At 39.4% G+C, this 19,964-nt stretch overlaps 1 protein-coding gene across 8 annotated transcripts in view; it reads right to left on the bottom strand.

The window, feature by feature from the left end:
* Positions 1–11,909, bottom strand: part of DENND1A (DENN domain containing 1A) — a 189,512-nt gene extending 177,603 nt beyond the window's left edge. For 3 of the 8 annotated variants that reach the window (XM_062641012.1, XM_062641014.1, XM_062641013.1), the window contains exons 1-2: positions 11,728–11,905; positions 5,552–5,622 (exon numbers count right to left, since the gene is read on the bottom strand). In XM_062641012.1, the coding sequence (XP_062496996.1) occupies positions 5,552–5,622; positions 11,728–11,744 (88 nt within the window). In that variant the 5' untranslated portion in view covers positions 11,745–11,905. Of the gene's footprint in view, positions 1–5,551; positions 5,623–11,727 lie in introns of all 8 variants that reach the window. The other 5 variants (XM_062641011.1, XM_062641010.1, XM_062641017.1 and 2 more) reach the window with 3 other exon arrangements.
* Between the last annotated feature and the right edge of the window lie 8,055 nt (positions 11,910–19,964).

Consider the following 19,964-nt stretch of genomic DNA (forward strand, 5'->3'; position numbering starts at 1 on the left):
CGAGAACACAAAAGCCCTATACAAAGGCATGCTACGTCCTCTCAGACAAGGGTGTAAGGGGGTGTCTTACTCTGTGAGCATTTACTTTCAAATGTTCATACTTCAGAGTCTATTTTGATCGGTTACTTTAGACTAACAAATTCTCTTTTTCTACATGAACAGTTTGACAGTTAGACTACAATTCTCCTTGCAAACCCATCTAACAAGAGAGGATCTTTGGCTTAGGTCCAGCAAGATCCTTGAATTGATCACATCATACTTCTGATAAATGTTAAAAGAAATATTTGCTAAATAGCATGTTTTCACTTTCTTTATACAGGTATTTAAACTAAAATTGCAAGGAGACTATTTCTACTTCTGCATCTCAAAAAAACAAAATCTTTCAGCTCAGGTTTAAAAAAAGGACATGCAGTTCCAATGCACTCCATTTGCAAGCATACAGCAAGTCAGTAGTACAGGACTGAATTTCTACAAGTGCTTAAGCTAACTGAAGCAATTTTAACTAGTCCAAGAAACAATACAAGTTCTTTGTAATTCACTACCTCAATTTCTGTGAAGTTTTACTACGAGATGCCATGATAAATACCCAAGCCCTCCATTAGAAGAACAACCTCATATAATGCATTTTCCTTTCCTTTACATGAAGTTACTTAAGTATCACAGCAGAAAGGCAAAACTAATGCAATTATAGATTACATCCAGACTATACTACTGGTATCTTCTGGGCAATAAACGATATTATTATTCCCCTCTATTTGCAATTTTTGAGGCTCTATTCTATCAAATTCCTGAAGGTCAAGTTCTAACAGTGAAACCTCTAGAATCTCTAAAGTTTTTTTGTTTGGCTGTGTTTTTTTAAAAGCAATACACCCAGACTGGCAGATGGCCTCCTTGTATCAAAGTGACAAGGAAAGCTAGAACTTCTCCTACTGCAGGAACTACACAGCAATAAAAGCATAACAGCAAAGACAGAAACCCACCACATAGGCTATAGAACATTGAAGCCCTATATGTGAATTGGAATTTGTCCTAGTTATCCTTTTTTTTTTAAGTCCTAACAATCTTTCTATTCAACTAGAGTGGTTGAAAGCCAAAGCTGAAACAGACATACTCTAAGAGCTGACTTAGTCATGCCCATGTGTACAGTATTAGCAACTTACTCCATCCAGTTATACCACTGCACAAAAGGCACCTGTTAAAACTATTTAGCCTAAGTCAGCCTATTAGCCAGGTTTCTGCATTAACCTTGGAACTGCACCTTTTCCTCTGAGTCACAAGTCGTTACCCAGCACTCACCTGAAAGAATCAGAGAACACTCTAAGTTTTAGTCAATATTTTCCCTACAATAATATCCCATTTTAAAAATAAAACCATGACTACTTTTTCCTCTCTTCCTCAAAGTATGTGGGAGTTGGTGAAAAGCACTGGACTTGCAAAGTTCCTATGCTTGACATACTTAAGACTTGACACACACACCACATATTTCTCCCTAGATAAGTTCCATGTACTGTCACTGTAGAGATGCAGACTCCATTCTTTCTATTCAGTTTTGCTGCCCTAGATGTTTGGTGAGAACACATCACCATGTTATTATAGGAGGATATGGACAAGAGAACAGTGCTATTTGATGAAACTGAAAATTAGAACATGAATGAAAGCATCACTGAAATACTAATTGAAGAAATTCTGAATCCCAGACAGCCCCCCCCTCAAAAAAAAAAGTGGGAACAAACTGAAGAAAGCAGTTTTGTATTTTTATTCAATTTTAGGAAGTCAAATATTCTTTTAAAGGAAAAAAAAAAAAACCACAAACAAACCACACCACTAACTTAGATTCAGTTAGCTAAGGGGAATTCCCAGCTTCCATGGAAATCACAATCATAACGTGAAAAAAATGGTTTGGCAATTGTCTTTTTCCTCAAGGAAATACCTTCTTAATAACAAATGCTCATCTTAATGCTGCTGGTCACAGCTGCAGATATCTTGCTTCACAGTTCTCAAAACAAAGATACACATTAACGTAAAGTGACCCAGTAAAAAAAAAAAAAAAAAAAAAAAGGAAATAAATCTGTAAGTCCCCAAAGAAGGTCTATGGACAGAACAGAGAAAAAGCAGAAACCACAGCTTTTAGATACAACTGAATGCTGGAATTCTATAACGTACCAAAGACTTCATGTGCCAGAAAAACACAAATCACCAATGCTGTGCACAGATGATCATTATTTCTAAACAATCTAGAGGGGAAAGGACAGAGAGACCACAGCTGGGCTGATCTAGGGATCATTTCCTTCCACAGTTCACACATTTCATTGTGGTTTGGAAGAGTTCTGCCTGGACTGGAATAAAACACTGTTTGCTTTTTCAACTTCTTTGGTTTCACTGAAGTTTTTCTCTTCATACCTTATTAAGAACACAAAACATCCTCCAGATGTTCCTGAAGCTTTTGTTTCTAGGAATCAGATCTTATGATCATCAGATAATTCAGGCTGGAAGGAACCTCTGGGAGGTCTCTAGTCCAACCTCCTGCTCAAGGAGGGCCAGGCATAAGGTCAGATGAGGTTGTTCAGGCTGCGATCCAGCTGGGTCTTGAAAACCTCCAAGGATGGAGATTGCACAAACTCTGTGAGTGACATGGTCCAATTCTTGACTGTCCTCATGATGAACACATTCCTGATACTCAATTCAAACGCCTCTTGATTCAGTCTGTTATTGCCTCTTGTCCTGCCACGCACTACCTTAAGGAGCCTGGATATCTAATCTTGATGAATTCCTCCTAGGTATGGAAGGCTACTCTTCAGATTCCCTGAAGTCTTCTCCAGGTTAAACAAGCCCAGCATTCTGAACCTCTCCTCATGGTGCAAGTACTCTAGCTCACTCACCATCTTGGTGGCCCTCCATTGAACTTGTTCCAGTTTACTGAAGTCTTTCTTGAAGCCCAGAACAGATTTTTACCTTCTGCAGTCCACTATCTTGGTAAGCAAGAGGGAGCCTTCTGTATCAAGCATTGGAACAGGCTGTTCAGGGAAATGATGGAGTCACCATCCTTGGAGGTGTTTAAAAGACATGCAAATGTGGTACTTAGGGACATGGTTTAGAGGTGGATTTGGCAGTGCTGGGTTAGCAGTTGGACTCCATGATCTTAAAGGAGTTTTCCAACCTAAATGATTCTATGATTCTATATGATAGTCAATGGATAATGCTGCTTTCATTTATTTCAAAAGTAATTAACCAAATAAACATATAAGCCAAGATTATTAACAATTACGGGAGCAGTAAAACTACTTGAATGTACAATTATAAATAGTAAATAACACGCGTATCTCCCCTTACAGCAACATGAAGTGAACTAAAGATTAATTTCAGTTGATATTTAACAGACACATGGAAAACATCCTTTGCTACTTTCATACTTTCACTCTTCTGATTCTTCCCCCATCCCAGCAGGGAGGAGTGAGCAGCTGCGTGGTGCTCAGCTGCTGGCTGGGGTTTAACAACCACAGCTACACAAACTTCTGAATACAACAAGAGGCATGTTTTACCATCCCACAAGCCACACAATCTCCCACACTAGGGCTGTCACAGCTTTGGAGCAATTCATTCTCCTCAAAACCATGCCAGAAGACTGATACAAGAATTAAGAGCACTGTCAGTGATGAACAGCACACAAACTTCAAAACCAGCTGTCTTGATTAATTTTGGGATCCATTACATGGGAAGAAATAGGTTTTTTTTAAAAAACTGATAATTTTCTCCTTATACACCTTTTATACATTTTGCTTTTCTTAATAATAACTGCTGCTTGCCATGTAACATACATTCACTGACTGCAAAAAAAAAAACAGCCCAAAAGTTGATATATATTTTTGGTTTTCTACCAAGAATTAGAAAAGACCACATGGAGGTCTCTAGGTTTGTATTTCTAGAATGGCCCTTTGCCCAGGATACTGAATGGCTGTTAAGGACAGCTGACACTGAGAACCAAACCACAGCTTTCATTTAGAATATGACAGAATATCTGGGGATACCCAAATCTGAAAATAAAGAGTGGTTCTTAAATATATAACAATTGGTTGGGAAAGATCTTTTAAAAAATTATTCAGGGAGAATCAACTTCAGAATACGCGAGTTGTAAAAGCAATTACTAGAACATTTTTTTACTCACTAAAAACATTTTCTTATGATTTTGCACCTACAAGTGCATACAACAAACCTAAAATCACAACCAAGAGAAACTCCCACAAAATCAGTTGGTTTATAGAACAAAATGTATACTAAATTCTCCAATTAAAAACCTGTAAAGTAGTTTCCGTGCTTTTTAACCCACCTTCCCACAGCAGGGAACTAATCCCTCCAGGGGGATGCAAACAAACTTCAAAGAGAAGATTATACCCAGACACTAGTACTGTACAATGTAATGTTTATGGTCAAATTTGTTCGGATTTTCTGGCACTAGAATCCAGGTCAGATGTGCAGAAACAAAGACTAGTTATTAAAAAGGCTCCTGCAGTTACATCAAATAGTCTTCATGGCATATAGCAGTAGGAGAAGCCAAGACTGTATTCCAGTTACAACTCCTATGGAGGCCTTGGCAGTAAAGGAAAGAGTAGCAGCTATTCCACTTTCGTCGATTGTAACAAATACAAATATAAAAGGAGGTAAGTGGTTTTCCAGTTGAGAAAACACAAAAATCCTTTCTACTGGACAGACATATGTACAATATACACATGATAACTTCATAGAAGAAATATTACTTCAGTATCTGTTGACTCATCATCATGGTTTAATTTTTACTCCACCCCTTTTCATAACATTCTAGAGACTGATCTCACAAAACAGCATCTTAAACTAAATTCTGAGATTACAAGTTTCAGCCTTTGGTTTTCCTGCTTATTTGACCAAATCCCTCAGATTTAGAAAGAAGCACCATCAAAAATTCAAAGGTATATTTACATGTTGATTTCAGCAGTTATGAGACTTCTCTAGCACAAACACAGGAATACTTGCCAGAAAAAATATTCAAAAAAATACTTGCATAATTATGGATTAATAACAATGTCTGGTAAAAATAGATAATCAAATCATATGCTGTATTCATGCCTTATTTCTAGATAAAAGCATCTGATCGAGAGAAAAATCCTGGGAACAGATAAAAGTACTTCTGTAGCAAGTAAGAAAGAGGAAGCAAATGTAAATTCTGCACAAGAAATTTGAGAGTATTTTTTGTTTTAAAACTACCCATTCCTTCTATAAGCAGCAAATACAAGTCTGAAATACATTTATTTTTTCAACTTAATGAATCAAGAGTTATTTCTATTTTAAAAGACAAATAAAAAAGGCAAAACAGTCAAAGAAAACTGCCCACAACCAGGGACGGAGACAAAAACTTCTCCTTATTAGTCCTAAATGTGAAAGATCCCACAGAACCAGTGATTAAGGGATCTTTAAAAGCTAGAACAGCACAGTATTAAATATGCCTCATTATTTCAAAGTCCGTGGTTCTTAAGAATAGGTTTAGCCAATAAATAGATAGAATTACAGTGCAAAACAGTACCTTTCCCAACGCAACTGATTCCCGAGTAGGTGACTTCTGCGTACACTTCAAAGGTAGTGTCCGGATTTTGCCTGAAAGGAAAAAAAAAAACCCAGTGTTTAGCACATTAAGTTTTTTTTTCCAAGTGTACTTTCTACTACACAGTCAAAAAGGGTTCTAACAATGCATATCTCACAATAAACTAAATTTCTGGACCTATCGTCTGTGATGGTTTCACATCAAATCTTTCTGCTTTACTAGTCTGTAACAAGATACAACTGACAACTCAGATGAGTTGGTATGAACAGGGTGTCTAACAAACTTCTACAGAGGAAGACAGGTAAGAACAATAGAAATCAAGCACACACAACCTTTAAGTCATTGTTGTGACTAGTCTGCATTTCTAGATACTAAAATACCACAGGCCTATGGTTCAGAGCTTTGCCAGAAAAATAAACCCATGCCTTCTATATCACATTTCAGAATGTTACTCAGACAGAAAAACAACACTTACTTCAGCTTTTAGCCACAACAGTAATTCTGATTACATGACCAACTTGCAAAAGCAAGTTCTTTTTATTTCACCTTTACTTTCAAATAAGAAAATAAATCACTTATGTGCTAAATACAGGGATTTAAAAGACAAAGGAATCCTGAATACCCTTTTCACCAAACTGAAAACAGTTGCATTGTCCAACACAGGACAAACAACACAGATTCACATTATCATTACTGTGACCCTTGAGTTTGGTTTCATGACACCCATTTGCTCAGGACAGAAGAGAAAAAAGGAAGCTGCAGTCGAGAGGATGCAAAGTCATTTTATGCATACATGACTGGAAAACTTCAGCTGCTGTCTTTAGGGTGAAGACAGCTCCACCCTTTAATACCTGTCAAAATATTTCTACTTCTTTGTCAAAAAAAGGCCATGCTGAAGAACGTTGCAAATGCACAAGGTTTCACCTCATGAGACTCCAGAATCTTAAATCCAGAGAGCTTCCACATGCACATGAAATAAGGAAACAGGTGTGATAGTCAAAAATTATACCAAATTCAGCTACAAAATGTAAATGAAGCTGAAGAAAGAGACTTATTCTGCTCCACAGTTATAAATACACCAGTAATAAAAGTTAAAAGCTAATGATAAAGCTAAAACTTAATGAGTCTGAGATTTGAAAACAACAAAACATTAAGCGTACATTTCCAGTTTTCACTAATATAACTCCAGAAGTGAAGCTCTGGAATTACATTTCATAAGAACCATGTAAAGGCAGCAGGTGATTATATAAGCATGCATATTTTGAGTCAAATTGCTGACTCTAACAATTTTAGCTACTCCAAAATTTTTTATGAGATTAAAGAGAATCACACATTGGGCTGCAATTGTTTAGTTACTGAAATAAAGATTTTGTAAGTCTCAACATGTGACACTTTATTCTTAGACTTTCTGGTTAAAACCACGAATGAAAATTGCATAATTGCTGCTCTAAATTTATGGCTGCTTGTACAGTGATAATATTGTCTCCTAGGTGTTAATGTAAACTATCTAACATTAGAAAATGGCTGAGGTATAATTAACTTGTGAATTTTGTTAGCCTCCTTACAGTTAAGGATGAAAATTATGACAAATCCCATATATATATATATATACATGCTAGAATTCTTCCTGAATAATCATTTAAAAAATAAAACTCATCTTACCCAGCACCTCAAACCAAACATATAAACATGTCAAGGACTTCAGCCTACTTTTCAGAGAATTTCTATTATTTTCAATCCTACTTTAACACCAAAAGGGATTAAATAAAACATTTCTAACCATGCCACAGGCCCATTTAGTATAACTCAAGTGGCTCTAAGCCAAACCCCACACCTATTTAAACCGAGAGAAAAGCTACTGTTGGTTTCAGTAGCACAGGATCATGCTCTGCAGTTTTACAGAGCATCTCTCAGGAGCAACAATGGTTCACAATTCAATGAACGTTAATTTAATTTGCCACCAGTTCCCATCTGATTTAAATATCCATTTTTCAGATAACTATACTCATAGGTTCTGAGAAATCCAAAATCAATAAATCAACTATTATTTTAAATTATAAAACAAACTTGCATAATTCTGTCTGTGCTACTTAAGAGTTGCTGCATATATTCTGCTTTGAATATGGAGATTCTCAGCTATATTCCTAAAATCATGGTACAGGATGAGGATGAAATGACAGCCATGTAACACCAGAAATGTGTTTCTCCTTACATGTATACTGCCATGCAGCCTTATCTTACCCTCCTTGTTCATGTTTCTATTTTTAGCGCCCTATTTCCTTAATTAAAAGTTTATGAATTTTATAATCTTCTTACAGCTAATGGATAAAATAACAAACACCTTTTTAGTATTATGCTAGAGTCTTTGTTCAAATTTTTTTTGTAAAAACACCATATAACACAGCTGGCAAGAGCACATACTATATACCAAAAATTTCAGACAAAAAGACATCATATTTTGTATTTTAATATTCCATGACAAGCATCCACTTATTTCTATGAACAGCGAAATTAAAGTAACTTTGCCAAGTCAGAAACTTAGTATTAAAGGCTGCATTCAAGCAGCCAACACCTCAGCATGAGAATGAAGTCATTGTTGAATTCTGTGTATTCTATAATTTTGCAGTGGAATTAAGGCAACAAGTCACTATGAGACTTCATACAGTTTGCAAATATAGCATGAACATGCATAAGAATATGTATATTTTGCAGTCCATTTTGTTGACTATTAAAATAACCTGCATCTGATAGCACCTGTGCATTGTATTAAGACCTCAACCCACAGATATCATCCACAGCACTATACCCTTAAACACAAACACACAGAGTTTTCTTTCCTCACAATAATCACTTAAAGATCCATGGTCAGTCATCAAGTGAACATACAGATGCAATTAAAAAATATATACGTACAAAATGTGTACAAAAATACATAGTAGCCCATATATTTGATAACTGGATAATTTAAGGATTTTTTTCTAAATATAAATTTAGGAAGCAGTTCTATGAGAAAAAAATGCATTTGTGATAAATTTGTGTATAATTACTTAAAATCTCTTTGATGTAGAAGTAGCTTTAGTATCAAAGCAATCCATAAGAACTTCTATTTTACATAGAGATATGTACCATTTACAATATCTATAGCACTTATGACAGAAAGTATCATTCTACTTAAAAACTGAGGCATAAGAGAAGAGCCTGACACTGCCTGATAATTAGCTGTCTCGTAACAAGACTCAGTTGCTCAACTCTTGCAGAAAAAAATTATTAGCAGAAAGCTGTAACTGCTAATTCAATTCAGAAACTGCACCTCAAACTGTGATTCATTTCCATACATTTAAGTTATTCTGCCTGGTATTCCCTTGGTAGATAATACTACATTTCAGTATATAGCAAACTTCATGTTAAATATCTGAAAGGATTCCCAAATTAATATGAGGGATCTCTTCTATCATCACTGAAATACAACTACCTCTGGAAAGGAACATGTCAAATTTTTTCAGGATGCAATGCAACTCTGCTGAACAGACTGATATTAAGACATTAAAAAAAGAATCCTTTCTTCCTCTCTCTCTCTCGTAACATCTTGAGTACTGAAGGCTACCAAGAAGCACTAGCAGCCAGGTTAACTCCATGCCTATTTTACATTACCTCACTGGCACAGAGTGCCTTGCACATACCGTATGACATGCTCCAACATGAAGCTTAACCCAACAGTGTCATCCAACACTCAATTTACCTTTTTGTCGCCTGCGGCTATACACAAGCCAAAAGTTTACAGGACTGCTGGCAATCTCTTGATTTCTTTCACGTCAGTCTGATGCAGCTACTGATAATTTTCTCTAAGCGATCTTTCATTCAAATGACTCATTACTAAAAATCCATCAAAAATTTAACTGACACATATGTCCAGGTTTCATGCAGACAGCGTGTGCAAGTGATCATGTGCCAAGGAGTTTAATATCTCTCATAATTATCAATCAACAGCAACAAGCAACAGATCTGACTACTGGATTTTTGCTAGGGCTACAACATACTGGTGACACCACCAAAGGGGGCATACCTGAGCATACCCAATCATAAAAGAGTTCTCTCATTCATGCTCCCACCTGCCCCAATAAAGGAACTACTTATCAACTTGAAAACCTTTGCTGGATTAAACATCCAGCTCAGAAGAGCATATCAGAAAAGCCTCTTACTCATATAGGCTCACTCATTCTTTATACATTTCAAGATTGTTTGGAAATATTGTCCTTACTCTACATGGGCACAAAGTTCTGTCCAAAGTGCAAAAACGCAATTTATTACTTGTTGCTCAAGACAAAGTCTTGTTTAATCACACACTGGTCAAAATTCTTTCTCACAAAGTCCAAGAGGAACGAAAAGCTATGTTTATATAGGGTTATCATGTCTTTTTCCTGGTGACAAAGACATGTTCACACTGAAAGACTTTGCACAGCAAAAGTCCTGAAGTCCACTGGCTGTAACAGATACTTCTGACTGCTACATCTCACTAACACCCACCCGAAGGTTTTCAGCTGAAGTGTCTCATCTGAGTAATTACATTCACATTCAACAAAGCATATGCAAAGCCATTAAAGGTCGAATTAGCAACCAAAACCCCCAAAATGGCAAGCATAGCTTGTGGATTCAGTAAGTACACAAAAGAAACTACATGTTAAGTAAGCATCAGCCTTTTAATAGCTTTAAGATAAGGTCATCATGATACGTCATTTCAGATCATAATCTTGAAGTGACCCAAGCAATGGGGACCACTACTATGATCTGAAAGTGCAAGTTACAGACACTGCCTGCTCTGCTGTCAAAATAGTAACACATTTTAGATTTTACCTGTAGTTCAATGTAAGCTAAGAGTTTAACTAGCTTCTCTTTCATTTACTGTAGCAACAGCTGAGAACCCATACACCAGAAAAGCGCAAAAGTTATCCCCACAGTGTCTCCTGAAGAAGGAAGATTGCTTTCCAGAACCAACCAATCATCTCAGTGGTATCACTACAAGCACTCATTATCCACTTACGTCTTCCTAAAACACCTGACTGGATAGACACACACTTATGTCTATTCAGCCTGTGGGCTTGCGAACATGAAGATGTGTCACCACACTAAAGCTGCTACAAACTATGTCTCCTCCAGTCTCATGTTCGAGTTAAACAAGAGGTGAAAAGTTAAAGCCCTGTGTAATCTTGAAGAATGCTGTATTGAAGAAGGAAAAGCAATTGCTCAACAGCACCTACTGAAACTGCTGAATAAAATACAATCTAACTGGGTCTCTCCACTCTATCACACCTTTCATGCACAAAGATGTCAGCACTCCCTGCTTGGTGATAGCTTTATTACACCTCTACCTGTCTCAGAGGAACAGAATTCGCCTGGAATGGCACATGAACAAACTGAGATCGTTAATGTAACAATACCAAACATACTAGCAGGGCTTACCAACAAATCAGCCCCCAGCTTTATGAAAATTGAAAAAATATTGAGGGCATGCATCCGCAGGCCCAACACATTAGCCTCTTGCACCACTTTTCTCCCCCCAAATCCCCTTGCCAACACACTTTCAAGATATCATAGCTAGACTATCCATCTTTCCTTCGGCGCACTCTAGGCAAGGAGGCTTTGAACTCTCTCAACCCACCACACCCCAAAACAGTTCACCGGTGCTGGCCACGAAGACTTTCCCACTCCAGCAGCCCCAATCCTCCTCAAGGCCTGCACCGATAACACTCAACCTGCCCTCACAGCCTGCCCCTATCCGCTGCCACACGGAGAGCTGAAGATAGGGAGAACGGGAGCGACAACAACCCAGTGTGCAGTTTGAAGGCGGGAAGCGACTTCCCCCCCCCCGACGGCGTGGGGACTCCCCGCCCAGGCAGCTGGGGAGTGAGGCCCTCTGCCCCGCCGCCTCCTCCCTCCCCGGCCTGCCAGCTGGCCTGGCGGGGTGAAAAGCACTTTCCCCCTTTCTTTCTCCCCCTCTTCCTCGCCCTACCCCGAGGCCTTCAGGCTGGGCCGGGGTCTCGCCCGCGCGGCCTCACACGGAGCTGGACGGAGGGCGGGGAAGTCCCCTTCTCGCTCTCCAGAGCCCTCCCGCTTTCCTGAGGGCCTGCGAGCGGGACTGGAGAGCTCCGAGGGGCACTCACTTGATCCTGGATCCCATGGTCTCTGGGGGGCCGCATAGACCCGGACCAGAGAGAGGCAAGGGGGAGGGGGTCGGGGCTCGGTGGGCTGCGCTCTCTCCGCCGCTCGCCCCCTCACTCCATCCCGCCCAGCGCCGCCGTCGCCTCAGCCGAGTCACGGCGCGGAGCGGGAGCTGCTGGGAGCTGTAGTCCGGCGGGAGCCTCGCGGGCGGGGCCAGCTGCCGGCGGGCGCCGTGGAGCCCGGCGCGCGCCCCGCCGTGTTGGCCTGGCAACGCACGCTCGGCGCGCGTGCGGAGTCCCTCCTGTCCCCCCTTCCCGCCTCAGGGTGCCTCAGGCGGGTGTCCTGCGGCTGGGGGGGGGCAGCGCTCCTCAGCCGCGCTCAGCGCCTTAAAGGCGACTAAAAATCGGCTAAAAGGCAGCCAAGAGCCACACTGAGCAGGATCGCGGGGAATGGGGTTGAGTGGGACACTGCCCTCCAGCAGCCGGGCGTGGAGGGGGAGCTGTGTCTGTGACTGCCATGGCGCCTTGCGTCCCAGTTTGGGAATTAAACCGTGGCCTGGGCCAAAACGCGCCACAAAGCGTGATCCAGAGCCCGCAGCTCACTGAGGACTGGTATCCAGAGCACATGAGGAGCAGGAATGTCCATCCTGGAAAGCCCATCCAGGTGAGCCATCCCCACAGCGACAGCAGCCAGCCTGGCAAGACCTGGAATGGAGTCCCAGGCCCATTGTATGTGTCTGGTGCCCAGGGATGAAAAAAGTCAAAGAAAAGAAGGCAGAAAGAGGGACTGTGGGATGGTGCTCTTGCAGAGTGATGATAGAACCCTTTTGCACTGTTGGTCACAGAAACCAAAGTGGCTAAAAAGGCAGCAAAGGATGGCTAGAAAGAATTACAAGCCCCAGTAGGGCCATAAAGGGGACTGGAGACTTCTCACAAAGAAACGAAGGAGAGATGAAGTGCAGTCTGCTGAAAACAAAGCTTACATTGCCTCTAAAATTGCAGTGAGAGAGATTTTGAAATGTGCCATGTTGGAGTTGGGAAACAGGATCAAGAACAGGTACCCAACAATTTTATTAAACATGTTTTACAGGAGGTTTTCAGGAAGGTTTGGACAATTTCTGGTGTAATTTAACAACTAACTTTGTAGAGTTAGAGTTGGTCTGCAGTAGGGAATAAAAAGATTGGAAGTTTGGCTTAAAAAGACCTCTAAATTGAAAATCACTGTGGGAGCCAACCTCTTGGCTGAAGAAGCTAGTCAGCTAAAAAGACAGGAGAGAGAATATCCTATCTAAGATAACTTTTATGTCCCATTTGCTCCCCAGAGAGGCTGGGTAGGAGAAATCGTATCATGCTTATTCAAGTAACAAGTACAAAATACGGTAAACCTTTATGCAAAAAGTCCTGGAAGATTTATTCGCAGTTATCAAAGAGATGTTTGGGTAGATGAGGAGTGTTTCTAGTACTCATCTGAGTACTTGAGGTGCTTCCACCACAGCCTTCCACTCATGCCCTCTGCCACAAGAGTCCTACGTAAGCTCAGACCTCACCATTCAGTTGTGTAGCTGTACCTGTAGCCAGCCCTGAATTATTGTCTAGATTTCCTTGGCTGACCTTAGACCTGTTACCTTGGTTTTGTCTGGCGGCCACAAGACTGTCATAAGGATCTGTTGCTGTCAGCACTCCAGCTCAGCCACCTAGCTCTTCTGCTGGGCTATGCCTCGTTGCTGTTTGCCCATCCTGCATTGTGATCACCCTCAGCTGCAGCTGTCCCTAGGGTTTTGATGCTCCCTGACATGTGTTATATAAAGGTGACCCCTATCAGTGTTCCCTGTCTCATACAGAAATACCAGTATCAGTATGAAGTAGCTTTTTAACCAAAACTACTGTGTTGAGACCAGGGATATTCTTCCCCTTTAAATAAACCAGTACACTAAGGGTTATACATACAACCATCAAATGAAGGTAAGTTAATAGAAGTATTGGTTAAATGGTTACAAAAGAAAAAACTAAACAACAAAACACCATGGTCAGTAATGAGGAAAAAAATAAAGAAGCTGGTAAATACAATGCTGGTGCAGTATAAAATAACTCAAGCAAGAGAAAAAAAACTCACACCAAAACCCAAACATCACTCTTTTTGGAAAATGGATTGACATTAAACATAGGAGGTAAAGCAGAGACTCACAGTTCTAGTTTTGGTCTCTTCTGTTTAGTGTGCTTTTTAAAGTTTTGAGAAACGTATTAATATGAACAGATCTACTGAATATTTAATGGAGACAATGTAGTATGCAAGAATAGTGAACTGGTTTACATGTGATAGTTTTTAGACTGGACATACTAAAGAGTAAAATGGTGATTCAAATGAGCAATTTAAACCCTCTCACAGAGCAAATGAATGATTAGGAAGTACGCATTCACCCCAACATGGAGAAAACAAGGTGTAAACATTGGATTTCAAGAACTAGACTGAGAGGACTGGATACTCAAGTTTATCCAGTTTGCTGGATAACATGCTAGTCGCTGATAACTAACAAATGCCAGGAAAAATGCCTTGTAAAAATAGTGTTTTGTATTTTCCTTTAAATGTGCCTCAGTGAAACATCTATTTTGGAGGTGACTGATTTGCAATGAGTGTATTTTCCTACCGCTAAAGGAAGAAGTTACAACAGCAACCCCATGTTGCTACCTGTTCATCAACCTGGATAATGTGCGGGTGCACACTGAAACTTTTTAGCAGGACGTTATGTGATAAGCGTGAGATAAACTGAAAAACAGTATGTTAGCGTATCTTCAGAAGAGGATGACTTATCTCAAACTCACAGTTAATAGAGAGGAATATTATTAATAAAAATTAATAGGAATGTGAATGGAAAATTGTCAGATTCCGTCCTCGCTAGAGAAGACACAGTAGTGTGTCTGGCAACATGAACACTGCAAATCCAGTCTGTGGAAACTCTATTTTAAAAGCTGCCTAATAAAAAAGTGTGAGCTTGTAAATCCGGTAATGCTGAGACACAGGAAACCAGAAAGGTAAGGAGAGGATGAGTGACCAGAATTTCTTCTAGTTAAAGCATAAAACAGGCACTTAGTATGGAATTAGTATGGTACACTCTAATGTTATTTTGTATTGTCCTGGGTTCTTGTGTAGCAGTTATTTTTCTCCTTCTTAGTAGCTGATGCAGTGCTGTGTTTTCGACTTCTGTCTGAGAACAGTGCTAGTAACACACTGATGTTTTAAGTTGTTGTTAAGTAATGTTTATATGATGTAAAGTCAGGTACATTCCAGTGTCCAGTCCATGGATACAGAGCACATCTTGTACCCTCCAGCTGACAATGATAAAATAGGAGAATTCATGCAAAATTTCACCTAACTAGAGACTGAATATTTAACTATTTGTTAAAATTGTGAAAATCATCTTTTCTGTACGAAAGTGCTAAAAGATAATGGGAAAACAAAAACGTTAAACAGAATGTAGATGTCCCTGTTCAACTGCGGAAGTTTTTCTCTCTATCTGCCTAACGTTAATTTGTGTAGATTTTTTTTTTTTTAATTGAGTTTTTCCTGGTGTATTTATGTAAAGAACCTGCTCATTAGGTATCCCAAATTACATTTCCTGCAGTTATGGCACTAATGTCTGCAGCTGGTCCAATGCTTTGGTCGTTATTGTGTAACAGTTACAGGGCAGCAGAGACAGTGAAGCCCCTAAGGAAAGAGTAGGGTTTAACCACACAAGGGGGACAGCAATGCCTGCTGGCCTGTCCACAGAGCAGTATTTTTGAATGTCTCAGAATACATGAGCTGATTAACTGTGAATCACCCTCCCAGAAGAGATGGAGCAAACAAAAGGGAAGCAGAAGGGAAACTTTAGGCAGAAGAAAATAATCCAGGAATTAAAAGACTGATGAAAGCCTCAGGATGCTTCCAGATTGACCAGAAAGTCTTAGTTCAGTACCAGAGAAATAGAGGTCATCCACTGTGCACTCTAGGATGGATTTGGGTGAATGTGTCTGAACCTATATTTTAATATGTAATGCAGCCACAGCAACAAATGTGCATAAAAACACAGTTAACTCTTTCTTCCCAGTCAGTGGTAACCCTTCTGAAGCATGCTCCAATGTGGATTTATTTAGGAAATTCTCTCAGATACATCTCAGCCAATGGAAATGGCAAGAAATAGTGCCATTTAGTAATCAATAGTTAAGCTTCACCTAAAAGGTTATGCTTTGAAAGAGAATATACTGCTACCTGAATAATATTGATTATAATCTTCATGTATGGTTTTTGAAATTTCTCAGAGGTTAAACATTAGGAAAATACCAATTTTCATGAACTCATAGAAAGCTTATTAAAGATAACTTTTTAGATGTGAAGCACAAGTTATTTTATGAACTTCAAGCTTGTAATTCTTGTCATTATCAAACAATATGCCTCATAAGTTATGGATCAGGTCATTGGCCCATCTTATGTGCAAACAGCCGCCAGAAGTGTTCACATATGTTGCTTTAGAAAGAAGCCTGTTCTTACTGTGATTCATAGGGTGTTGTTAGGAAAGCTGGTTAGCCTTCAGAGACACTAGTTTATGCCCTGAAACAAGCAAAATGTCTAAATCAGGCTATGTACTGGTATGGATTGAAATGGGTTACATCCACTTGTTTTTTGTTAGAAATTAAGAAACAATAGCCTGTAATCACACAGAGTGCAACTAATCTTTGGAATACACAGGAGAAAGCAAAAAAATTGAAAAAAAAACCCCAACCAATAAGTCATAAGGACATAACCAATGAGTTAAATCAAAGGAATTCTGTCTCCAGAACTGGATGCTAGCAGTTGTTTAAGGAAGAGTGTAAGAATATGGAAGTATGTAGCATCCTCTCCCAGCCTTCAATAAATTAATGCACTTTCTCAGCCACACGTGCTACTATATAGTAGCTTTCAGGGGATTTTTCTTCCATTATTTTTTTCAGGGGCTTTTAAATCCATGTATAATTTAGAATCCACTGCATCCTTTCATGGCATGGAGTTTCCGTTTAATCACAGGCTGGTAGAAAACACGGTACTGGAGGTGGGGTCTCACAAGAGCAGAGTAGGGGAGGAGAAGCATGTACATTGCCAGGTCATGCTGAGCTTCTCATCAACCACCAGAAGTCCTTCTCCTCAGGACTTCTCTCAGTGGGCAGTTCATTCTCTCAATCCCTGCCTTTGCCTTCTGCAACTTGGGTGGTGTGGCTGGAACACTTCCTTGTGGGGACTGAGACAAAAACGTTGTTGGGTATCTCAGCTTCTGCCATGTCCCAGGTAACCAGGTTTCCCATGTCTTTCCAGAGAGGACCCTCATTTTCTCTAGTCTTCCTTTTATCACCAACATACCTATAGAAGCTTTGCTTTTTGCCCTTGATGTCCCTGGTCAGATTTAATTCTATCAGGACTTTAGCTTTCCCAACTTTATCCCTGTCTGCTTGGACAGTTTCTCTGTGTTTGTCTCAGGCTACCCGTCCTTGCTTCCACCCTCTGTAGGCTTCCTTTAAAAATCTAAATAAGCTGTAAAATACCTTCCCTTTTAAGTGTTTGAAGTGCCATACACTGAATGACCTTTTCATTCTCCATTCACAAAGAAGTAGAGAAATAACTATTCTTAGTTCTGATACCTGTGATTATAGCAATAGCTATAACTCAGGCCCATGAAATCCTTTAATATAAAGAGCCATGCTGGAGACTCATTCCCCTAAAGAAAAGAGCACAGGATGACTGACCTGAAATGACCTCTTTATGTTTATATTGAAAGGAGATCTAAATATGGCGAACATTTCCTTGTGCTACTGTCTTTCATGTGTTGCATTTTCCCACATGAGAATTTCTTATGATTATCAAAAATTGGTTAATTAGGTTTTTGGGGAAAGTACCAAAACGTCTGCCAGAACTCTCTGTTCTTTGTCTTTAACTGTGCAGTGATTTTTCTGTCAGAAAATCTTTTCAGTTCTTTCCATTGTTTGAGTCACTTCCCATAGTGATCGTGACAAACACCCACGCATCAAGCTTGGCCATGAACATACATGTATGTAAGTTACCAGAGATACCAGGAGATAGACTAAAGAAAAAAATTTAGAGAAGAAGGTGAGGAAAGCGATGATGAATAACAATAATTTTATTAAGTATCATTCAAAAAGCCTGATTCTGTGGATTAAATAAAGAATATCATTAAACCCAGAATTTCCACTGGAGGAAACAGCTCCACATTGGCCCTCTGCAACTTGCCCCTATCAAATGTGCACTTCTTCAAAGAGAACACTTAATACTGTGTCAAACAGCAGAAACAATCACATCTTCTGAAAACACTAAGTGCCTGTTTTGGCCAAGAGACATCTGAGGTTCTGCAGTGTTCATCCTAACTTTGTTTTAATACAGTTCCAACTGGGTGAAATTGGCTTTGCAGTATTTATCCTCTTCTTCCTGCCATCTACCAGAGCTAACAGAACTCTAGTTTTGTTTCCCAATAATGTCTGATACATATTTCAATCTCCAAATTTTCACCCAAGCAGCCTTAAAATAACAGTAGGTGGTAACAGTAGGTTACCTACTTAGTGGTTTGCTTTACTTCGTGGCTTGTATGTCCCTCCTTGCATCTAGCAAAATGCCTCTTGCAGTGGCTTCTCCAAATGGCACTGCCTTCATAGTGAAAACACACTGCCTAGCTGGTTCTTGCTCTGCAGCTGCTGAAGACACTGTTTCATCTGCCAATAATAAAGAAGCAACTGACCTAAGTTACTCTCTTCACCTTGCTGTGATGGCAGAGTGCTGACTGTACTGTTACTGCTTTATAAAGCAAAGTCAGATTTATGAGGCAAAATCTATGATGGTGTGATTTCAGCTACACACACACACAAAAAAAAAAGCCAAGTATGAAAATAGCTATTCATATCTGTGATAGCTTTTGTCACAGAAAGGATAACCCTCCTGTGCTGAAAGGAATAAGATCACTGATGAAAATCAGACTGCCACATTCAAGTATCTGTAAGTTACTAATGAGCCTGGAAGAGCAAGGATACTTAGGAAAAATCCAGAACAGCAAGACATAAGTTGTTGGAGCAGAGGGAATTACTTACTTTATGTGATACTAAACTCTTGTATACTAGACTTCCCCTGTTTCGAACCTGGTAATGTTTATTATTTGAAACATTGTTTTATATTTTGTTGCACTCATGCTAGAAATAAAACCAATACAATCTTGGCCTGAAGTATTGGTGTAAGCTCTATGGTTTTCCTCAGCTTTTCCCATCTCAGAGTTGATGTGATCTGAGGTTTTTTTCAGGTTTGTCTGTCTTGAGTTTTCAGGAGCAATTACCACAACTTTTTCATATAAAAATAAAACATGTTTTGAGCCAGGCTTCAAATATAATCACTCCGATCACCACAGACCAAAAGACCACTGGCAGTGTCAGCTTCACTGCCCTTCTACTGGCAATCTGTTTATCCTTTCTGCCATAGTATGGGGTAACATGATAACTATTGATGGGCCATTACTTATTAAGATATCATCAGACAAGATGTTGTCATAAGCTATTATTTTTAAATTGGTATTAAGAAAACATCAAATAGCACTTCTGGGATGTCAGCTGGTTGTTTTAACAATGGGAAAGTACATGTTTATATCAAAATTTAACTACATAATGTTAAAAATCAAGATTTAATTCATATTGCTATGTGGAAAATTGATCAAATAGTCAAGCGACTACAATCTTCAACAGCATAACAGTGATTAAATATCAGGGGACTGAATCTTTATATTAGTGTAATTCCATATGATTGCTGAAGCATGACATGCTAACTCACCTTTCTGCCAACAGTGAGTGCTAGACAGATAGTAGCTGTTCTGAACTTGCATATGTAAAATGGAGTTCATGGCCCACAGATTTCTTTTACTGATTTTCCTGCATTGATGTTCGGAAGACATCAGTAATGTTACCCCTGATTGACACAAGGGTAAGCAAGTTCCAGATCTGTCCATTCATGTTTGTACTCCTCTTTTGTCTGAGAAGTTCAAATAAGATGTGCCTCATGTCCAATACCTGGTTGTGGAAGAAGCCTACTCATTTTATTAGGATTTAGGGGTTCCTGACCAACTGGAGGATTATCTGCTTATTGTCATTGAGTATCTGTTGTTTACTTGATTTTTTTGAAACATGTAGCATTATTTTGACAGACTGCAGGTTCACAATACATGAGAGCTTTCTTCCCAAGCTCT

This window comes from Pezoporus occidentalis, unplaced genomic scaffold (assembly GCF_034315485.1).
Source record: "Pezoporus occidentalis ecotype Australia unplaced genomic scaffold, CSIRO_AGI_Poc_V1 ctg68, whole genome shotgun sequence".
In the NCBI taxonomy this organism is placed as follows: Eukaryota; Metazoa; Chordata; class Aves; order Psittaciformes; family Psittacidae; genus Pezoporus; species Pezoporus occidentalis.